The following is a 24,421-nucleotide window of genomic DNA, read 5'->3' on the forward strand; positions in this document are numbered from 1 at the left end:
CCTGGGATCATGACCTGAGCCGAAGGCAGAGGCTTTAACCCACTGAGCCACCCAGGCGCCCCTTCATAAAAAGATTCTTAAAGTCTGCATCATCTTTGCTATCTGTCCTCCTCATGAGGTCATTCAAGCAGTTGCTGTTTTATTTGTGTAAAGACTTAAGCAGTAAAGATTTTTCAAATTCAGAGCATATATTTCTTTCAGAGTTGTTAGGAATCATGAAAGCTATCCACTTGAGGACAGAGTCTCGTTACTGTATACATTGCAGTGGTGCTAGCTACCTTGTTTCTAGATGTGAGTAGACAGAATCCAAAATTAAGGAAAAACGAACTTCCTACAATATTAGTAGAGAAAAACATTTTAAAGAAAGTTCTTTGCAGGACCTACTCCATGATTGAATCATTTACTAAGTAAAGCAAGTTTACTTAGGAAATTGACTCAGTCACTGAATAAATAGAGTCCAAGTTGGATATTTGTCCAGTTGCTGCTAGAGTAACCAAAATGTATTTTGAGATACACACATTGGATGTACTATTTCCTTTATTCCTGCTGAACCACTCCTGATAGGCTTCATTGTGTAATGCCCATCCTGCCACACCTGGTTTTAGGTTATATTGGCTGCTAATCCAAAATGTAGTTTGTTTGTTTGTTTATTTTTACAAAATTTCAAAGATGGTATTTTAAATGTATATACATGTATATTGTTAAAATACATATACTTTATTTTCTTCAGATATGAACCTTTTCAAATTTTCATTAGCGGGGCGCCTGGGTGGCTCAGCAGGTTAAAGCCTCTGCATTCGGCTCAGGTCATGATCCCAGGGTCCTGGGATCAAGCCCCGCATCGGGCTCTCTGCTTGGCTGGGAGCCTGCTTCCTCCTCTCTCTCCCTCTCTGCCTGCCTCTCTGCCTACTTGTAATCTCTATCTGTCAAAAAAATAAATCTTTAAAAAAAAATTTTTTTTCATTAGCTCTGCCTCTAAACTCAAGTGCATCCATACTTCCTTACATGTATTAGAGCAATCCCTCAGCCAAGGAAGACCTTCCCCCAGGTCTTTCCCCTTCTTTCTTATGTCTTCAAGCTCTTCCTTTCAAGGTAGAACATTCATAATACATCTATATATTTAAAAACTTGGTAGCTTGTTTCCAGAGCAATATGATAAATTGTCAGTACGTTTATAGAGTTGTAAAAAAAAAAATCTGAAAACTAAGTAATTACCAATCAAAGAATTTCTTGTAAAATATTAACTTGAGACATGCTCAAAGATTCTGTAAAAGGTTATTCATCCCAGCATTGCTTGGAGTAGGAAAAATTTAGAAACAATCTGGCTATGGTTTGGGAGAGCTCAGTAAATTGTACCTTCTTTTGCCTCTCCTGAGTTCTGGATCACTTAAATTATAATTCAGCATAAAAGGCAGGTGGAGAATCGCACATGGCCTTGTCTCCTGCTCATGGAGAATATGTCTTTGATGCACAGCTTCCTAATACTGAATCTTGAAATTAAATGGACTTCCCTCCCCAGGAATAGACAGTTCTGGGCACATGGGAGCTTGCCTTTGTAAAATCGAGAACGCTCTTTCCCAGCAGCCAAAGGCTGAAGAGAAGGGGAGAAGGAGTGGCTGGGGAACCCTCTTCCCCAGGAGGGTAACTTGTGGCTGACACTCCACACAGGAACTAGAGACAATAACCACCAAGTTCCAACAACTCAAGACGATTTAAAAAAATACTGTACCTATACAGGAATGTATTCTAGTCAGTTAAATCATATTTTTAAAAGCTATTTAATGATATAATCAGCATATTACATGAGCTGAAACTTTCTGTGGGTGTTCACCATCAGTATATAAAACTATATATAACATAGGTCCAATTTCATTAGATATACACACTCAGATAAAAAAAGTTGTGAAGAAAAATTTTTAAATCTTAACAAGTTATCTACGGGTAGTATATTCATCTATTTAAGTATATCCTTTTCTACTGTCTTTGAAAAAGTAGTTACTGTGAACACGCACTGCATAGTAGGAAGTAAAACATCCCTGTCCGCCTGGGCACAGGTGAATGGAGACCTACCTTTAGGGTATCTGAAGGCATAGCCAGAAGTGATTGGGTTCAAGTATGAGCCCCCTTTTATGTTTCAGCTTTTATCTTAAATATTCAGGAGAATATTGTGTTCTATTCCCCAATACAAGAATTAAAAAAATAAAATGACATTTTAGGGGCACCTGGGTGGGTCAGTCAGTTAGGTGTCCAACTCTTGATTCTGCAGTCAAATGCTCTACCCCTGAGCTATACCCCCCTAACTCTTGATTCTGGCTCAGGTCATGATTTCAGGGTCTTGAGCTTGAGCCCAGTGTGGGGCTCTTTGCTCAGTGAGGAGTGAGTGGGCTTGAGATTTCCCCCACCAAATAACTAAATCTTTAAAAAAGAAATGAAATAATACTTTCACTTATTATCAAGAAATTGAAATGATATAATTCTAGTCTTTTCTTTATCAGAGAGATGCCAAATGCTGTAGCATTGAGTCTCTTAGGGCTGGAGAATCATACTGGTTTTCAAGTGGCGCTGACCTTTCAGATCCTGTCACTCACTCTGGCTGTCCTTCTCTTCTGTCCTGGTGCCACACTGGATCTTGAGAATCCAGAGTCACATAAAACTCTGCCCACAGACGATAGTGGGTTGTTTTTTTTTTGTGTATGTTTTGTTTTGTTTTCCCACTACTTGGCAAGCTAGTCAGTCACTGAGGAGAGGAGCCTGGACAGCTGGCCATGACGTGACGCAGAGCAGGGTGTTGAGGCTGCAGATGGTGGACGAAACGGACTCCATCACCTTGCTGAGCGGTCAGGAGAATGTGGCCCTCCTTTGTCTTGTCACACACCAAGAGGGATGCTGACCCACTGCCCTGTCAGTGTCTTTCACTCTTGCTGGTAATCCTCATCAAAGAACATTGGCAAGGAAGAAGGATGCTAACCCTTTAATGTTATCACATGCAAATGAAATGATTGCCTCAAAGGACCCATTTTCCTCAATTAATTCTCTAACTCTCAAGCTTCATTTTTTATTGTTTTTTTTTGGGAGGGGGGTGGTCCTATGCAGTAAAAGAGAGTCTGTTTGCCTGCTCTTGTTGATGGAGAATGTTCAGGCACATTCGGATGTGTTGTTTGATGGTGTGTTTTGATCCTGGCATTTCTTTCAACTTGGCTCACACATTTTGACCTACACCAGCTGAGTCATATTTGCAAGCCTTGTCATTTTCATCCTATTTTACAGGCTTTACCTTTCCAAATGAATCTGAAATTCACTTTGAAAGAAATTAAGCAAGTTTTGTTTATGTTTTTCACATTACTCTTTCTCGCCAAGATTGCTCTCTTTTTAGTCACGATTTCCTTCAAAATATGCACACTTGGCTTTTAAATGTTGCTTCAGAAGTAATGATTTCAGGCAGTTATTGTTGGAATCTTCTAGCCATAAAGACACCAAAGTTTAGACTTTTTGTATCTGGTCGGTAGTAAAAATCTGTATTTTAAATACTCATCTGCAACAGGATGTTATGTGGAACTCGCTGTTGTCCCAGATTTGGCACCAGGATCCGTGGCTTTTCCTAAAGAGCACTGCTCATTCCACATTTTGAAGAGAGCCACCAGTAATTGGGACTGATACATTCACTCAGAGTTCTCAGCCTGCAGAACAGACCCCACAAAATCAGTTCCCCCTCACCTCCTGCCCAGTACCCAACTCCAGTCTATACCAGGAGAGAATTTGGGAGCAAGAGATAAATAGAGACAGGGAAGCAGAACAGGCATGGGATCCTGGGGGAGAGCAGTGTTCGTACTGAAAGCAGACCTCTCTGTCCCTCACATAGTGCTTTCCTATCAGCAACTCAGCAAAGAGATGAGCATTTTATATACTGGTTGGAAATTTACTTGGGCAGAAGCTTTCATTTGTCTCTCTGCCTATTTCATGGAGAAGAAGCAAGCCAGAGACATGGCCAGTGTGTCCGTTTTGGGTTCATGAGCAGCAGAACCTGAAATGAGGATTTAGGAGCAATTTGCTTCTTTGGGAGATGATCCTAGTCTACTTTGAGGATGCGAGACAGGGACAGGAACCAACAACAGAAAAGATAACTAGTGCTGAGCCTCACCGGGTGGCCAGTGTAGATTTCAAGCTTTAGAATGACCACAACTGAGAGGGATCTGTGGCATTTCTAGACCTGCTCCCCTCTGTCACTGTTGGGAGTGGTTCCATGGAGGGCATCAATTCCCTGTCACTGTCACGCCCCCACAAGTGGGTAGAGTGGTCTTCAGGCACCAAAGCAAGCCCTCTGATGAAGAGATACAGATGCTGGTAGTTGGAAGTGTGGGATGGGACAACAGGGACATACAGACAGGCTCTGATGTTGCAGGAAAGAAGGGGCCTCAGGAACGGCCTGCCCTATCGGCACATTGTAAAAGTGAAGAGGCGTGACTTTTCCATGGATGGAGGAGAACCACAGAAAGGAGCTGAGTTAAATGACTTGGTTGCCCATGAAGCAAGACAACTCCAGTACTCAGGAGTTATGTAGACTCCTGGAAGTGGGATCTGAGGGAAGAGGGGGAATTCTCTAAAGAACACACATGGGCCAGCATCTGCTGGTCTGCAGACCCAGAAAGCACCAGTGGCTTTTTCCTTATTTTGTTACCTTCTGCTCTTTCGAGATTTTCTTTATCTCCTACAGTTTCAAGGTATAAGACCTACTTTCAGAATTTAGTAGGCAGAGGTTGTTGAAGGCCTAGCAACAGAGAACTTTGCAGGGGTTTGCCGAGTAATCGCTAATCACCTATTTAACATGTTTCCAAAATGTGGAGAAATACTGTAGGGACGTAGCTGATTAAATAAGGAAATGATAGAGAAACAGGGGATGGAATTCCATCAGAGCACCTGTTGTGGACATGATGCCTATCTCCCCTCCGTTTGATGATGACAGAGATCATATCTTGTTGGATTTTATATATGCTCTGGGATAGAAAATGATACTCATTATAACTTTGGAGTTCTGGAAAAGACATATCTCTGGCTATTTAGCATTTTAAATTTCAGTATATCAAGGAGAATGTTGTGCTTCTCTGATTTCAAACTAGAACGAGGATGGTTATGACATCTTCTCAAAGGACTGTTGAGGGGATGCTTGACTTCTCAAATGACGGATTTTAATAATTTTAGCCAATTCACTCTTCAGACCACTTTCCCAAGGGAGCAATGCAAAGGGAGTAGACTCTCAGGCAGGTGTAGCTCCCTACCTTTTTTCCCCTAAATCTGGTCAAGGGGGCCAACCCTACAACACCTCTGTGGAGAACTCCATGCACTGAGCTTGGAAGGGCATCTGCAGGCATCTGAACTGTGAACTCGCATCCCCTCTCCATATCACTGCCCACTCTGCCCTTTTCTGTTCATCCTCGTAACAGCAAAGGTCAAGCTCCTTTTCTGTTCCTCTGCCCAGGGCATTATCCCCTCCTTCCTGGCTCTGGTGGGATCGTTTGATCATTGGCTAGAGAGTCATAATTTTCCCAAACCCCCTGACCTATCTTCCCAGTCTCCACAACTAGGATTATTTGTTTTCATTCACAGCTTTGAACAAAATGTTGGCTCCATTGTCTGGTTTATCTGCTTGACAGACATAATTCCAGCAACACGCCTGCAATTTCTTTTACTAATCATGGGAATGGTGATGAGTAATTACTGCTCGTCAGGGACCACTCTAAGCCCTTTTCCCCATATGAATTCATTAAATCCTCCCAACAGCAAACTCTCTCCCAGGAGGTTAGTATTATTATCCTGTAAGTACAGAGGAGGAAACCGAGACACAGAGAATGTAAGTAACTTGAACAAAGTTAGGCTGCTGGTAAGTCAAGGTACTGGAATCCCCATGTGGGCTGTCTGAGCCGGGGTCTAAATCCTTAACCACCAGGGAGGACTACCCCCTGCTCTGTTGTCTGAAGATCTGCTAGGTGCGGGGTCCTCTGGTACAGACCCAGCACTGAAGTTCATTGCAAAACGTGAGGCAGAAAGGGCAGCTGCGATGGGGACTCAGTCTGTGGATGACCAAGCAGGAGGCTGCCTGGAGCACATGCGGGACCAGGAGGAGTGAACATTTGGAGACCGTCATTTGAATGGACACTCTATAAACCCCTGCTAGTCCCAAGTGGTCACCCTTGTCCCCCACCCCCTCGACCCCCATGCAGCCCAGCGCTCTTATATGCCACTTTTGTACAATATACTTTCATTGCCTTGCGTCTCCCACCTCATGTGCCTTCACTGCTATAACTACCAGCCATTGCAGAGACCAAGAAGGCCCCGAGACCGTGCAAGATCATCTGTTTGCAGCACCTCTGCCTCTGGCCTCTTCCCGTTCCTGTATTCTTAGGTTTCTCTCATCTGTCATCGGTCCTCAACCTCACACTCTTGATTGAAGTACGAACATGACTCAACAGAAGTCATTTTCCTTGTCCTAGTTACATCTAGTCCTTCTTTCAAATTATCGTATAGCCTAAACTTAGGTTTATAAATTTATATGCCAAAGCTCCGTACAAAACGTGGTCTTCCAACTAAATTCAGTTTATCTTAAATCTGGGATACACAATGTTCCCGTGCATCATAATTTTCCTTTTTTTTTCCATGCACCATCCCATTTCACAAAAGGAGAACAAAATCTCCTTATGACTCTTTTAATAGTTTCTTCAGGTAAAAAGAACCCTCGCTTCAGCAATTAGCTCCATAATCACCAATGGTTGGAAAAGTCTTTCTTTAAATACCTTAGGTAATGAACCAGATTTCTTTATGTATCCAGTGCATATTTAGGGAACACTGACACTGTAAGGGTAAGCATGTAATTAAAAGAATTAGTTAATCCACCAGACTGTATTATTCTCAAAGCAATTTTAAAAGCCAACATTTTTTGAATGATTACGTATGTAAATATTGTTAGAGTCACTGATGGATGATTTAACTTTTTACATATAATAAGTTTTCTAATTTGTTTAACGTCAGATTATTTGGGGTTTAATTTCAGGGTTATTTTAATATATGAAGCACAGAATCTTCTGCTCTAGAATGTTAATTGATGTCATTTATACAAGCCAAAATACAAAATAAAACAAACATAAAAAGAAAAACAAAACAAAGTGTCATTTATTTGGAACGCTAATAAATATCACAATTAAATGTGTTTTTTGATAAATTTAGGATAACTATAAAAAAACAAAATACACAGTAGGTTCATGAACTTAAAATCTCCTCTCAACCTCCACCCCCTTTGAATTTTCATGTGTCCGTACATTTGATTTGAAGTCTATCTGTGTTTTTGAAAAGCTAGGTTGTTCCTGAAGCCCAAATATTTGCAGTATAATGGTTAGATTATCTGTGTCCTTTATGTTATCTAAACTCTTGATAAATTTTTCTTTCATAGATACTATTAATATACCTAGTAAGAAGACATCGTTTCTTCCCTGACAGTTTTGAATTGTAAGATTTTTCTACTTTCTGAGGACAAATTTTATGATTGAATTCTCCCCCAAATCTACACTGTTTCCTGGCATTTGATGCTTTTCTGGAAGGACAATTTGCTCGGATATATTTTCAAAACCGTTTTTCTATTGGATAAGTCCAAGCGTAGCATTCAATTCTTTCCTTTCTTTGTAGCTCATTTCTTCTGTAGTCTGTCAGTCAGCAATCATTTTCATAGAGAACCACATCCCTCCTCAGTCCTTTGCCCACCTAGAGAGGCTGTCCCTTTCTGTTTGGATTGAGAGTGGCAATTTAGAGGTTGAAGTGGATCATTTACATTCTTTCTCTTGGGAATTTGGAGTAGGGCTCAAAAATGATCCGAGGGAGTAGATTTTTTTTTGCCTGCCAGTAGGTGGGCAATATAAAGTTAAGACTGTGAACAGAGAACCAGAGGCATCCCATCAGTGTAAGGAGTGAACAAAGATGTGTTGATTAGAAACTGAGACAAGACACAGCATGGCCCCAGAAGGAAAGGGATGGAAGATGAGAGGGAGTAGCCATTGGTTCCTGCAGCTGGGTTGTTCCTGGTTCCAGTCCCTCTGTTTTTTTTGTTGTTGTTGTTTTGTTTTGTTTTGTTTTGTTTTTTGGTTTTTTTAACTGTATTATGTTAGAGAAAGAGCCCATGAGTGGGAGGGGCAGAAGGAGAGAGGATCTCACGCAGACTCCATGCTGAGCACTGAGCCCCACCAGGGTCTCCATCTCATGCATTCAAGATCACAACCTGACCTGAGCTGAAACCAAGAGTTGGGTGATTAACCAGCTGTGCCACTCAGGTGCCCCCTGGTTCCAGTCCCTTTTGAGGCTCAGTTCTTCTCCTTGCTTTTGGGTTTGGAGAGATATGTCTGTATGTTTCCAATAAATTTCCCACTTTGTTTTAGCTAATAAAGTGGATATTCAATTTTTATTGACAACGAAGTATGTTAAAAACATCTTTCCTAAAAAAATTTTTATCTTGGAGCTGTGAAAATGCCTTTAATTTGAGGGGTAACCTTTTACTAACTTCCATTTACAAGTGTTTCTCTAAAAATAATTTTTGCTTCTTTTTCCTTATTATGAAAGTAATACACCCATTAAATAGTTTTAGATAAAATAGGAAAATATAATAACCATTATAGTTTTGTCTCTTACTCTTGTTATGTATATGTATAAATACATTTATAATTATATGTAGATCTGTAGTAAAGTTGCAGTCTATAATTTTTAATTTAATTATTTTATTTTAATGAAAATTTTCCCATAACTATAAAATTCTCCTAAAATTACCTTTCAAGTATATTTTGTCATGTAGATCTACCACAGTTAAATTTTTAAGTATTACTGGTCAGCTTTTACCACAAAATTTTGCAATTAAAATATTCTGGTGCATCACTCTCAGCATCTCCCAATATTTCCTTTCAATTTGATTCTTTCTTTTGAAATATGAATAATTTTTATTACACTTTGATCTCTCCCTTGCCTCATTAGATTAGCTAGACTTCACACATAGAGGTGAGGGGGCATTTTTGTCTTCTTCCTGAGTTTAGTGGGACTGTTTCAAACATGATTTTGCCTATTGGTTTATGATAACTGTGTTATTAAGTAAGTGCTGTTGTATTTTCGGCTCAGTCATTTGTAAAATCATAAACCGATGTCCAAACATCATTTGAGATCATCTTACTTTTTCCTTTGCCCTCCTAATGTGAGGCACATGGAAAAGTTCCATCACATCTTTGACTGTAAGTGCTCTTACTTGATCATATTGTACAGGCATTTAACATGTCGGCCGAAATCACTTTATACATTTATTCATAACAAAACTAACAGTCAAGTTGAATATGATTTTGCTATCTTGTAGCAAATTAATAATTCACTTAAAAATGGTATGTCATTTAGCCCTTTTTCATTTGTATGCAGATTCTGATGTCTTTATGCTATCCAGATTTTCTTTATTCCTTATGTGTCTATCGAATGAATAGTGGAATTCAGCGTTATTAGAAGTTTGTTTATTCTTTTGCCTATTTATTCTGTTGTTTTTTACGGTCTGAAGTTAATCCTACCCATCAACTCCTGTGCACACCATTTCCCAATTTGATGTACTGTCCCTATGGGTCCATTTGAAAGTGATTTGTGTCCATGTTTAATAACAAAAGCATGTATGTGGGTGGAAAAACTCTGTGACCATAAATCTGAGATTAAGTTCTTTTTTTGACCCTCTGGTTCTTCTGTGATTTAGCTAGACTATAACAAATAGCCTAAATGTTATTTGAGCCAAGATTTTTTTTTTAATGCTAGAATTTCAGTCTGTGAAGGCTCAGTAAATACTTAAAATAAATGAGACATATAAGATACCTAAGTATGATTTATTTTGTATTACAATATAAACAGGAAAACTTAGTTACTGCAGAATATTCTTCCCAGATAGACTTCTGTCATTGTTTTAGCTTTGGCTTATTTGTTTTTAGTTAATGGTTCTATTGTATCATCAAATAGTATAAGTAAAAACCCTAGCACAGTACCTGGTATAAAATAGAGGCTCCATTTGTATTTGGTGAAATAAGTTTAAATGTAATATTTATAAGAGTTTTCATTTCACAATTGCAGAAAAGGATTTACTATAACAACAGTGTTTGGGTTAGAACTTACTCTGCGTGTTGAATGTATAACTGTTGAAAATTGAGGCATATGTTTATTGATTCCTTCATCCACTTGTTTCATAGTTATTTTTTGATCATCAATTGGGTGAAAATAAATAGTCAATTCTTGCCTTAGAGTATATTGTGTTTAGCTTGGGGATGTAGCCAGATAAGTTAACTGTAATTATGATGGGGTTAGTGTAATGGAATGTTGAGGGATCCTTGAGTTGGATTTAATATGCACAGCAGAAGAATTTGGGAAAATTTCAAAGAGAAGGTGAACTTTGATCTGGGTTTTGAAAGGCTATTAAAAGTAGAGGTAGACATATTAGGAGATGGGAAAGATTTAAGAACTTCCAGGTATAACAAACATAAGGAAAGAATGGTATGTTCCAAAACCTTCCAATAGATACCTGTGATGAGAACATAGTGTGAGAGGTAGGTTGGGGAAGTAGGCAGGAGATGGGGTGTGTTGGGGATGTGGCTGGAAGTATAGGACTGATTAGTCTAAGGACATGTAAAGAAATTTACACTTTGTAGATAGAGGGAAAATAATGGAAGCTTTAGAACATGATTGGATTAGTATTTCAGAAAAATAGTCTTAAGGGTAGGTCAGAAAATGAATTCAAAGAAGGCAACTTCACCTGGAGACTTTAAAATAACTCTTGCTTTTCAATAATCCAGACAAAAGTACCTGAACTGAGGCTAGAACAATAGGATTTCCAGGTAGGTAGATAATTCGGAAGTGAAGGGTATAGGTCTGGATGGATGACTATGGATGATAGATCAGAAAGGAGGCATCCTAATCGCTCCTAGATGCAGACTTGTACAGTGGGATAGATGATGGTGCTACACTTGATGTATCTTGAATAAAGGAGAAAGGAACCCTTCTTTGTGCATGGAGAGGACATGTTGAGTTTGGGAATTCTATGGAACATTCAGGCAGAAAGGTCCACTGGACCAATGGAACTTCACCTTGTGAGTTAAAGAGTTTAATTTGATGTAGATTTAGGAGACACTACCTATAGGTAAGACTCCCAAGTTCCGAGTTCATATGACATTTCTCAGGGGGAGAATAGAGAGGAGAAAGTAAAAATTTAGAAATGATACAAAACTACAAAATAGAAGTCAATGCAACTCCCTAAAGACAACCAGGAGATAGTCAGTATTTTGATGTGTATATGCTCAGCCATGCTAATACATACATGTCCATGCATGCACTCCAGGCACACATACATGCACACTAATGTAGTAAAATCATCATATTGGTTACCTACTTTAAAATGTATTATTATGTATTAAAAATGTATTATTATGCAATAGTATTATTTTAATAATATTTCATGATTGCCCTGTAATTTCCTTAAACAGTACCTATTGTTCGACTTTTATACTGTTTCATTTCTTTATATTGCATATTATTCTGGGATACACATCTTTTTAATTTTTTCCCCTGTGTATCCATGGTTATTTCCTGAAGATATTTTTAGATGTAGAGTTTTAGTTCAAATTGTGTGAAATTTTTAAGATTTGTCACTTTGTCACACTGTACACCAAATATTACGAGTCCATGTTGCATCCCCAGTAGAAATAGCTGTTTCCTCATAAATTTTACAAAATTTTAATTAAAAAGATCTTTGGCTATTTGGGAAGTGAAAATAATAGTATTACTGTTACTCAACTTACATTATTCTGATTTAGTGAAATTAAATGTTTTCCCCATTTTCTGACAAATAGATTTTTTTTTTTTTTTTTGGTCTTTATTTTCTTTGGTCAAAACACTCACCTATATTCCTGTTATTTTTCTCTATTGTTCCTTAGAAATCTGTAAAAGATTTTTATAAAGACCTCAGTACTTTATTTGGTAGCCTTGATTAATGCATTTTCCAGTTCCTTATTTTCTAATATTGATTGTTTGAGAAGGGGCAGAAACTTTAAGAAGTGTAATATTTATTTTGGTTTTGTGTCTTGTTGCCTTGGCTAGAAATTTCTAAAGGATTTTAAAATAATAGTGAAAATATTTAGAATTGCGGATTCACTTGCCCTCTAAATCGGAAATTTGCAAGTTTTTCACAGTTAAGCATGATTACATTGTTGCTTTGAGATAGACAATCTGTTATATTAATAAGGTATCTTATTCTTATTTTTTTATTAAAATAGACAGAAACTAAGTTTATTAAATAACTTTTAGCATCTTAGATTATTGTTTTCTTTTATTTGGGACAATTATTGTGTTGTATTACAACAAAAGGTTTACTGATTTTAACCAATTTTTGCCTTTGAGTAATAAGCCTTATTAAACAAAGGACAAAGATTCTTTGGATATTATTTGAATTTGATTCTGAAGCATTTATTTGGAATTGTATTTCTATGGTTATAAGTGAGACAAGTCAGCAGCTTTGTATGCTAAAGTTTGTACTAAACTATTTGAATTTCGGACATTTTATCTCACTTCCACCAATGTGGATTTCTAAGCCTTTCTTCGTATTTTGGGTTTCCTTCATAATTTTTTTGTAAAGTCCCTCTGTACCTATACTTGTCTGTTTTCTTCTTAGCCTGTTCTCTTTCTATGGCTTTCTGTTCTTGTCCTCATAGAGGCTGTGACTTTCCAAGTCCTTGTGATGCAAACACCATTGCACTATGCTTGTTTTCTTCCTATCTTGATATTAAGTTGTGTGTTCTTCTAAATCTTCAAGTTGTTTTTGCAGATCTTGGGTTGACAAGAGTATTCTGATGGTCCTATTCTTGGATTTCAGTAATTTTTCCTCCTGGGATGAGGATCTATCTATCCTGCCGTGCACTCTCTGATAGAACCCCTCTATCCAGCGACTTCTTTGAAAAGCTTCTGCCAAGTAAAATAAAGCTAGAATGTAAGCTACAGATAAAGTATAAGAATTCACTATGAAAAATAGAACGAAATCCTAGAAAGCATTTGTCCCATGCCCGTAAGTAAATAAAACAGTGAAATGAGGATGAGACAGGAGGGGATAAACAATAGACCAACATGGGAACAAACCATGTGCCAGATAAAGAAGTATTGTCACAAGAAAAATAAAATGCAATGCCAAATTAACTCTTAATTAGAAGCACAAAGGAAGAGACTCAAGAGGGTTGGGGGGGTGGGGGGTGGCGCCAAGGGCGCGGTGGGGGGGGTGTTGGGGGGGGTGGATAGGGAAGAAAAGCTTCAGACATTTCCACCAAACTCAGAAGGAAGGAAGATGACATAAACATGAAGAAAAAGGAGAGAATATTCGAAATCCAGAAAATGATGAACCAATAGACAAAGAACTTCTTTCCCCCAGAAAGTACAGAACTGTAACCATTGCTTCAACTGAAGAATATTTGAGTACTCAAATTAAAAATATTAACTGAATAACAGATGCAGCTTGGTGAAATCTTAGAGTTTGAAGGATAAGGGAAGTATTACAAGTAGCTTCTGTTGTCTTGTTTGTACTTAACATTTCCTAACAAAGAAAGAAATACGTGTGGAGAACAAGTTGAAACACTGAAAATATTTACTCATTTCTGGCCCCCTGGAGGAGAGGGGCTCTGATAATAGTCACAGTAGATATTAACTTAAACAAACAATTTCTTTCAAGGATGACTTAGGAGCTTCTCCAGTTAGCATCCTCAGGCACGTGGGGTGGTGGCAGATAACCACAGGGCTTGGCCGCAGATATATAGTAGTCTTTCTGCACGGATTTTAATTAATGGAGCCCCAGGGCAACGCCAGATTTGTTGTGACTTCTCTTCTCCTTTCAAGACCATTTTTCAAAGCAGTTCCCTTGAGGCCTGACTTGGGGGTAGGGGTGGGGTTGCAGTCTTGTGTAATGGTGATGGATCTCGGGTGTTAGAACAATGTTACACAACCCTGCATTTTTATCATTCTAACGACTTTTGCTGGACAAGGGGAGCTTACTTCCCTGCCAGATATTTATACCAGCTAATCAGAGGCTTGATACAATACAGATGGTGATAACCTTTTGCCTTACGATGTCCACTTTGCGTTTTTCTTAGGCAGCAGAAGGTTTGCCTCATTCACTATTCTGGACCAGAAGGTTCTATTTCTTGCAATGCCTTACAAAGGGTAGCAGAAGATGTTAACTATTTCAGGAACCCTGAAAGGAGAGTCAAGTGCCAGGCCTCTACCACATTCCACAAACATTACCACAGATCTATTTACTTCTTAGATCTGTGGGATGAAAATGTTTTTATTGAATTATGTTTTAATTCAAGTATGATGAAGCACAAAGATTGGGGGAAGGGGGTAAAATATTTTCAGTAAATCATCCACTCCTCCTCTGTCTTTTAGAGTGCATTCCAAACCCAGATCTTGTGTAATTCTTCGCTTGGACTAGTAGTCCTGCTATTCTCCTGACTATTTTAAGCTTAATATATTGTCTTGCCAACAGATATAATGGTTCCTGTAAACACTTCCCAATTCCCTGCAAGAAGAGAAGAAAAATAGAATCCCAGCTTAATGTGCTTTGCACGGAATGAGTAGTACAGCAAGAAACCTCCGCAAAATCCCTGAATCCTAACCTGAATGTTAAGGAATATCACTGACATGAGCTACAGTTAATAGTATAAAATAGTATTTGTGCAGTAGGACAATAAACACACAAGAAGAAAACCTCGTCTTTTTTGGTACCAAACTATACAAAATAAAATACGTGTGCGCACACGAATATTCTGTACATTCCTGCTGCTCCCTCAAGACCAACTCTTTTTCAGCTGTCTTCAGAGTATCCTAGAGTTTATCCACTCACTCCCTCATTAATTCACGTATCAAATAAATATTTACGAATGCATACTCTGTGCCAGACAAGTCCAGAATACCACACTGGAAAAGTCAGTTTGCTTTTTTCCTTCCTTCTACTTCCATCCAAATTCTCCCTTTCTTAGTGTCTTGCATAGAGTTTCCGTCCACGGTCTTGTAGAAGAGAGAGTAATCGAAAGGAGCAAAAGCCTATGGGAGTGTCTGTGGAGGTTAGGTTGTGATTTCAGAGTGGAACAACCCAGAAAGAGAGTTTATCACGTGGGAAAGAGTAAGGCCAGTGTAAACACAAGTTGCTGCATCTTGGAGTACTGGAACTAGGAGCTGCCCTTCGAAGCCTGAAGTATATAACTCTAAAGACAAACTAATACCTCACTTCATGCCGCCCATCACAGATGACTGGATTCCCCCCAGAAGTGGTCCTGAATGAAAAATATAATGTGTGTGTGTGTGTGTGTGTGTGTGTGTGTCTTTGTCTTTGTCTTTGTCCTTTCCAATTATTTATATCGATAGGGCTTTTCACCTGGCGTATGTACTAACTGAAAATATCAATGTTCATACACATTTCAATGCAAATGCATATGATAAAAGGTAAATATGTACAATGCATTGAAATTCCCTTCAATTATTAGTGTTCTTGACACTCAGATTGCCATTTATTTGGCCAGAAGGAGCTCCTTCAGGCTGGTTTCTGATTCTCTTTGGCCCTTAGCAGTAGTAGCCTTTTGAGAGCGGGAGGTAAAGTGTTTGAATACGTCTCAAATTGCTGGCTTTCCGGATGTTTTCCAGAGTCATTTTTAGTTTCCTTTAATTGTCTTTAAGTTCAGGTTTAGCGGCTTTATCTAATTAGCACACAAACAATGATAAAGTTTGGTAAGAGTTATTAAATTAGAGTCAGTTGCTCTGAATTCTCTACTAATGAAGACATGGATCATATAATCTGAGAGAATCTGGAGCTTTTAACTGCATCCACCCCTTAAATGAATTTTATTTTATTTTTTTAAATCTCATCATCTCCTTTTAATTTTAACAAAACATAGGATATACTTGTTCTTCCTAACTACCTTCTGAATATACTTGAATTACTGCCAAATAGACACTGAATTCTAAGAACTTGCCAGAAAATATACCCTGGCACTTCTTCACCTTTCCATCCCATTTCTGATGGGAAGCAGCAACAGCAAATTCCGTTACAATACCAGACTCACCACTGGACTCCTTGTGCTTTTTGCAGTTTATGTTAACAAGCATCATGATGTGACAATAAATAGATGCCTTTAATAAAAAGGTTTCATTTTCCCCTTCTATTTATAGAGAAGGGATAGCAGATTATAAAGCGTAACTCACTTGTCCTAAAATAGTAAAGCCCAAGTGTCAGATTGAATAAATCTGTATTTTCTCAGAAAGATAGGACAGCATCAAAACCAGCTGATTTTTTGCTAATACCGGGTGGTCCACAAAAGATGAAGGATTGAGTGAATTCTGCAGTTTTGGAGGAGCAGTGGAAAAACAAACATGGGAAGTAGGTTGGCCGTTATTAACTCTGGAAAAGTCATTTTCTGTTAAATTTTCTTCTGATTAGACTTTTGATATACGCTCATGAGGTGGTTCAGCTAAGTAGGTAGATGGGCAGCTAGCTGGATATACCTGGAAATAGATACATAGGACTCACATTTGGCTCATTTGTCGAGAGCCTGAAAATTCATAAAAATAACATAACAATAAGTGATAATAATATGAATAAAAATTCATTCCATAAGCATTTGCTGCTCTTCATTAACAAGGTGCACAAAGGTGATGAGGATTCTGCCACTGATGACAATGATACATTTTAAGTGTTTTTAGGGTTTTTTGTGGGTCTGTGAGAAGGTCATCGTAGGCGCTGGTCGGTGCCTATTTCTGTTTTACTCTCATTGACCAGGGTTTGTTCTCACTCTCGTGACGTGCTAATGATCTTCACAAATGCTGTTCTATATAAGAGGGGAAGCACAGGGGTGCCTGGGTGGCTCAGTGGTTTAAGCCTCTGCCTTCGGCTCAGGTCGTGATCTCAGGGTCCTGGGATCGAGCCCCGCATCGGGCTCTCTGCTCAGCGGGGAGCCTGCTTCCCTCTCTCTCTGCCTGCCTCTCTGCCTGCTTGTGATCTCTGTCTGTCAAATAAATAAATAAAATCTTTAAAAAAAAAAAAAGAGGGACGCACATAGTAGGCCAACACAATGCAGACTTATACTAACTTCCTTTATTTCATTACAGCAAATTCTTCGTCACTCTAGAGAAAACTCCACAAAAGTTATATTCCTCATTACCGACGGATATTCCAATGGGGGAGATCCCAGGCCAGTTGCAGCATCTCTGCGAGATTTTGGAGTGGAGATCTTCACGTTTGGCATATGGCAAGGGAACATTCGAGAACTGAATGACATGGCTTCCACCCCAAAGGAGGAGCACTGCTACCTGCTCCACAGTTTTGAAGAATTTGAGGCTTTAGCTCGCCGGGCATTGCACGAAGGTAAGGCAAACCCAGTGGCATGACATGATGCATTTTAATGGGGGTTCCTTCTCTCCTACTGCTTGAAGCTCGTTGGAGGGTAACAGCAAACCCTGTAAAGTCTTCCCTGAGCATGGTGCCCATGTGTCCTTGGTGTATTGGGAGATGTGCTGAACTTCATAAATAGACGTGACAGTCTGACTTGCAACAAGACTGTTCATTTTGCTTTATTTGTTTGGTAACAGCCACGATGGTTTTCACTAGACTGTCCATATGCTCCCACCTGGAACCGTTAGAATCAATGGGGTGAATTTAGGTGTGTTTTGAGGCCACACACACAGCAGGAAGCCTTGACTTAGATCTATTTATAGTCATCTGGAAGAATGAAATAAACATGTGGAGACAGACATAGTGAATCTCACCAGAGTATTTCCAGAAATACACACGAAGATAAAGGGACAATAAATACTTAACACGTACTTCTTGACCTGGCGGTCTGAAGGCTCATGTGCTTATGCATATGTTGAAGAGCATTACCCCAACAAGGAATGAAGTCAGTAAGCCCACTCATTAGAGTTTGCTCTACACCATTTATAAGGATGTTTAGTTGTGTGGTTCAGGTTAGATGGACTTCCAGGCATCATACGGGCATGTGTCTTGGTAAGCCCCTTGCGAAAGTATAGATTGGGAAGGAATGACAGGAAATCCAGCCTCAGACCAAAACCATGCAGCAAGTTCGGCTTGATCTTTGCAGGTATCCATGTGAAAGATTCAGGTTCGTGGGCAAATCATGGCCGTGTGAGGTTTCAGGCAATTAGTGATATTCATAAGAAGGAGATCAGCCCTATCATAGTTCTAAGAGAAGCATTTAAGAGCAGGATCTCAGACTAGCTATGGATACAGCAAAAAATTAAAGTCACCTACTTGTGGAGTGGCTTTTGGCAAATTCTTTAGCTTTTACCTCTTTTAAGTTTCTTGTTAATTGAATAGGATATGAGAGTAGTACCTCCTCTATAGGAGTGTCACAAGGCTTAAATGGGTTAGTACATATAAAGTGATTAGAAAAGTTACTGAGGGTTTATTATCCACAGGCCTCATTAACCATCCTCTACTATTCTTACCATAGGCAATTTATCTAACATCTACAAGCCTCACTTCCTCTGCTTTTAAAATGGAGATATTATAATGCATACCATAGGGTTTTGTCAAGAGGATTAAATAAAATATTTAAATATTACTAAGTGTAGTGTTATCACATGGCAGAAATTCAGTAACTGTGGGGCTTCCTTTATTTCTCCTTTTCTCAGGGAAAAGTGATATGTTGAGTGGGAAGGCCAGGTGGCTGTTACTAGCTGGGATTCTGAAATCATGGGTGTTACCTGCTGTGTTCTAGAAGACTAATTTCCAGTCCTACCATCCCTCTGCTTGTAGGACTGGAGCCTTTTAGAACCCTAATGCCAAGTTGACCTAAGAGCTGAGTTGGGACAGAGTGTTCTTTTGGTTACAGTATTGCAACAGAGTTTTAGAAGGCATCACTTCTATTACAATAAGCAAATATCTAGAATGCATAATTCTCTGATCAAGTTTCCAGATTTGGTAAGGAAAGATCCTCTTCCTATTGCAAAGCCATGATCAACTCAAAGGAAATGAGCCTCATATTCCCTGCCTTTAAGTCCTCTGAAGCTATTTTCAATTTGGATGGATCCACTTTTGGTCTCAAGACCGTCCATGTTTCTGGCCATGCTCAGTAGACCTGGGTTACAGAATAATAGCTTTCCCCATACGTAACACGTACACTTACCTCTCTCAGACCTGAATGCCAGTGTGCCAGTGTTGGTAGCTAGATCTTTCTTGCTCGTAAGTTACTCTACTACCAGATAATCCCGTGGCCCAGTGCCTCAGAGCTAAGTGTGCATGTTGCCCATACCACAGTCTCATAGATGGAGCTTTAATCGGGTACCTGATTGTACCGGCCTCTTTCCCTTGTGGCTGGAATCCTCTCTTTACTTTGCCCCAGTATATAGTTCAGAGTCTTAAGACATAGACACAGATGTTGTATAAATGAGGCCATCACCAGTCTTCTTTCCGGGTGTTCAGTTGCAGTGCATGTGTCTTGCTCGGACTCACACATTTGAATTCCTGCGAGGGGCCCATCACTCTATCTGGGCCCAGCACCCGCCCAGGGATTTGGACTAAGACTTCTGAACTTCTTCAGCAGAGTAAACGAAACTTATTATTTGCCTGATTCTAGGCCATCCATTCTGGACCAATATTCAACCGTACCCTGCCCTGTTAAGTCACTTTCTGAACGACCCTGCCTGAGTTACTGATTTCCCAGCATGCCTCACTTCAGAACATGGCTCAAATCATCAGTATGCTCTCCAGTCGCATAAAACATGAGAAGTTACTTAACACTGAGAAAGAAGCCATCTTCTGGTTCTATTATTAAAGTTTGTGTGGTGCTGTTAAGTCTTCATCCAGTAACTGTAGAAGCGATGATATCTGTTCTTAAGCCAGTAGCTCATAATTCAAACCCTTATGCAGCGGTCAAGATTGTAATTTTATTTATCTTTTTGAAAAAAGGGTTTTGGAAATCTAGTTACTGCTGCTTGATCTCATATTGTGGCAGTGGGACACTGCTGGTGTGGAAGCCAGGGGAGTGACCTGGGGAACCGACTATATTACTTCCTGCTGCATCTGGAGATTCCTCGCCGAAGGGCTTAATTCCTGCCTGACCCCGTGTGGCCTCGAGAGCTTACGAGGAGGTCCCAGCCTGAAATGACTGCACTGGCTGAAACAAAGTCCCAGCCTGTGGTCGTGCGCAGGACACACATGCATATTTGGGTGGGAGGGGTGGGCCGTTGGGAATTGGACGGATATGAAAAGCTATTTTCTCCAATTTGCACCTCAGTTTTCACAACTGGAGAATGTACCATTGAACTGCTAATTTGTTTTTTATTACCCTGTGTCATCAACAGATCTGCCTTCTGGGAGTTTTATTCAAGAGGATATGTCCCATTGCTCGTATCTGTGTGAAGCTGGCCAGGAGTGCTGTGACCGCATGGCGAGCTGCAAATGTGGGACACACACGGGTCAGTTTGAGTGCATCTGTGAGAAGGGCTATTACGGGAAAGGTCTGCAGTACGAATGCACAGGTGAGTCTCTGGTTTGAGTGTAATTGTATCAGTTATCTGTTGTGTAAAAAAAGCTCTCCGATCTCAATGGCTTAACACATTTATTTATTGGTTGGTTGATTGGTTGATGTATGTATGCATGTATTTATTATTTTTCATGAATCTTTGGTTCAGTTGGGCAGCTTCTTTAGTCTCAGCTGTGCCAAGTCAAACAGTGTCATTAGCTAGGAGTTGGGTAGGCTGCCTCACTGATCTTAGCTGGGTTTTCCTACCTATTTGGGGATCAGCTGGCTGGAACCTGGTCTACAACCACTTTGTCTATGACCATGAGATTGGTCTTTAGGGGTCCTCTCAGATGCTATCAGGCTATCCTGGGCTTGTTTACGAGGAGGTGGCTGAAGTCCCAGAGGGAGAAAGGAAGTTTGCAAGGCCTCATGAAGCCTTGATGTTCCTAGATTTGGGAAAGGAAGATTTGGGGTCTTCTGTTATAATCGATCAATAACCAGATCTGTCCTATGGGCACTTAAGCCAAAATATGCCTTAGTCTCTGTAGGAACTGAGGCTAGTGGGATTCTGGTTCTCAGGCCAGAATGTGTGGGATTGCCACAAAAAATACAACATTGGTTTGATGATGACCTTTCAGCTCCTCACGAGCCTCCGCAAAGAGACATCAGAAAACTTACTTCAAGTGACATCACTTCACGGTGGAATTCACCGCATCAACATTGTCAAGTTACCTGCTCTAGATTTCCTACCAAGAGGATCTTTGTATTTCTCATATTTTATTAGCAAGGCCAAAAAGAGCAATTTAGGACTCCAGTGTTTTACATTATATTTTAGGAAATACTTCTAAGTAATATTCTTCTAATCTTTAGAAGTGGTATAGGGTTTTCTGTGATACCATTTTGTTTGTTCTGTTTTACCTAAAAGGCAACATTGCTATTTGAGAATAATGTATTCTCATGGAAATTAACAGCCACCAGGAAAAATTTAGGAACAGTCGGTTTACTTTACACTGTGCCATGTGGTCTTTCGCTGCCTGTTTCATGTGAACGTTATTTTATTCTGATATTTGGAAGGTAGGTAGGCCTGCTCAACAGCCCAGAAAGGAGTCTCTTCCCTGTCTATGTGACCTGCTATCTCTCTTTCCTATTTTCTCCTTCTAGGACATTTCCTTTTGTGTTCTTCTTTTATTCTCCTTTATTCCTGTTGCCCCTCAGTTCCCCTCCTTTAATTTCTCCTTCCTCCCCCGGCCCTGGTCCCAGCAGGCAGACACATACTTCCTAGGTCCAAGCGTCCATGCTCACCCAGCAAATCACTCCTTTCTTGGCTCTGCTCCTACCCCACCCAGCAGGAATTCTCATTTGAGCAGAAGAAAGGGGAAAGAAATCAGCCGAACTGCCTCTGAGTTGGCAAAATGCCTCCCCTGGAATCTTCCCACACTTTCATCAACAGCCCAGCTTGGCACCCTCCCCAACACCCCCTCCTTTCCCCTCCTCCCACCCTAGCCCACCAGACACAGGCAGAAGCTCTCATTTTCTTTGCTGCATGCTGTAGTCAGCATGTCTGCTTTCCGTGTGGTCGTAGACTGATCCCTTCCTTGCCAACAAGCCACTGCCGGGTGGCTGCCCGACAGCCTCAGCCATGCTGGGTTGTAGCTCCCCCTGCTCCCCAGCCCTATAATCTCATACCCCAAGGGACAAGTGGCAGGGAGATGGGGGCAGTTCATAAACCCACTACCCCTGAAGTAGCTGTGGTGGCTCCTGGTCATACATTCCAGGCTAAGAGGCACAGTGGTCTATAATATGTGTGAGGTTGGGTGGGCCTGGCAGCAGAGCCCCAGAGAGGGGACAGGAGTCCTGTTGCAGCTGGTTCTTGCCAAGAACACCAAGCACAAAAGGATTCATTTATCCACCCCTTCTCCTAAATGAGTAAGCTTCAGCTTACTGCTTCCTTTCATGCAAGATTTAAATGAGATATAGTTGCATTGGTACAAATGTTCACATTGTGACCTTTAGTATTTATTGCTAAGGGGTTAGGAAAGGTATGCTGGAACCCCAAAATGTGTGCTGTGATTTGTATATTTGTAGGAGACTGCACCCATCACTGGCTTCTCCTACATGCTAGGAACTAAGAGAAAAGAAATTAATTACATCTTTCCTATGGCATGAAGGACTCATTCATTACCAGACTCTTTGAGAAAGGCAAAAAGAAATATCAGCTCTAAGTCATCCAGTACCGAAAACCTAGAAGCCATGAGCCCCTTTTAAAATCTATTCCGCTGACAAATGTTATCGAGCGTGTTTTTAAGGTCAAGCTCTGTGCTAGGCACCAGGCAGGGATTTGACAGTGAACGGGCAGACATGGTCCTCACCTGCTGGGAACCTACAGTCTGTGCACACAAGTCAGTCTGTGACCACAAGCCATGATGTGTGCTATTAAGTATAAAGGCCCGTGCTCTAAGGAAGGAACTGCAGGGAAGGCTCTGCTAAGATTGTCCGTTTAAGATCTGAAGGTGCCTTAATGAGAGCTATTTTCTTGCTCCTGGAGAGGATGTTAACCTTTTGCTCTGAAGAGCTGGAATTCAGAGTATTTTTCCTCAGTGTAGAAACAGTGCCTTTCAGAACCAAATCATTCCTCTCTAGAGCCAGAAGAACCCTTAGCTTATCTATATGAAATCCCTCATTCAACAGGAGGAAATAGAGGTCTTAGGAAAGATTCATACTTTGCTTAAGACAGCATGTCTGCCATCAGCGGGACCCCAAAAGGGACCCAGGACACTTTTCTCCAAGTTCCATGTTATTTCCAAGATATCGCACTGCTTATTTTGTATTTTTGAGAATAGCTTATATACATCGCTTTTCAGAGACCATAGACACTGAACTGTGCGCAGAGTGTTTAAAAACACAGGAAGATCTGGCTCAAATTCAATCTCTGCCAATGATAAGCAATATAGCTTTGGACTCTTAGTTTTTTCTGAGACTTGGTTTCTTCTGTAAAATGTGCTTAATAATGGTGTATATAGATAGATATACCTAGATACAGATTTATGTATGTACACACATATATATCTTTGTATATAGAAATCATAGATATGTGTGTATGTGTGTGTGTGTGTATGTATATATGTATTTCACAAGTGTATATATATTTAGGTTGTGAGAATTTCTTAGACTGCTTAGGATAGTATCTGGCACATCGATTCTTAATCAGTGGTACTTTTATTATTAACCATTATTGTGAGATGATTTACATATTATTATGAAAAAGTTAAGGAATGAATATTAAAGTCGTTACCTCACATATGAGATACTTGAAGATAAATGATACCATATATTGTATAAAACTTTGCCACGGAGGATAAGGAAGACCTATACATGCAGAATGCCATCAAGAAGGCTTACACCTACTAAAGGTGGAATACAGGGTTTTGTTTTGTTTTGTTTTGTTTTTCTGTTTTTTGGGGGTTTTGTTTTGTTTTGTTTTGAGAGAGTGAGAGAGAGAACATGCGTGAGTGCGGGGAGGGCCAAAGAGAGAAGGGAAGAGAGGATCCCAACCGGGCTCCACACTCTGCACAGAGCCTGGCACAGGGCTCAGTCCCACAACTCTGAGATCATGACCTGAGCTGAAATCAGGAATTGGATGCTTAAGTGATTGAGCCACCCGTGCACCCCTGGTATAAATTTAGACCTGATGAGTCTCCAGTGAAAATCAAGAATACCGAGTGAGAGAAGGCAGTGGGATAATACGCCACTGGATGTTGAAGAAAGTGGAGCTTGGTTGCTTTGATTAGGGAGAAAATATCCTGAGGTAAATAGTACTTATCAATTTCATAGACAGGAATACTAGAGCTAGCTATAAAGGCTTTGCTCACTTG

At 40.0% G+C, this 24,421-nt stretch overlaps 1 protein-coding gene across 1 annotated transcript in view; it reads left to right on the plus strand.

The window, feature by feature from the left end:
- Nucleotides 1-24,421, plus strand: part of SVEP1 (sushi, von Willebrand factor type A, EGF and pentraxin domain containing 1) — a 184,789-nt gene that overhangs the window by 9,394 nt on the left and 150,974 nt on the right. Inside the window, exons 2-3 of the mRNA XM_046022808.1 lie at nucleotides 17,176-17,431; nucleotides 20,389-20,565. Coding sequence (XP_045878764.1) covers nucleotides 17,176-17,431; nucleotides 20,389-20,565 — 433 coding nt within the window. The remainder of the gene's footprint in view (nucleotides 1-17,175; nucleotides 17,432-20,388; nucleotides 20,566-24,421) is intronic.

Source organism: Meles meles, chromosome 11 (genome assembly GCF_922984935.1).
Source record: "Meles meles chromosome 11, mMelMel3.1 paternal haplotype, whole genome shotgun sequence".
In the NCBI taxonomy this organism is placed as follows: Eukaryota; Metazoa; Chordata; class Mammalia; order Carnivora; family Mustelidae; genus Meles; species Meles meles.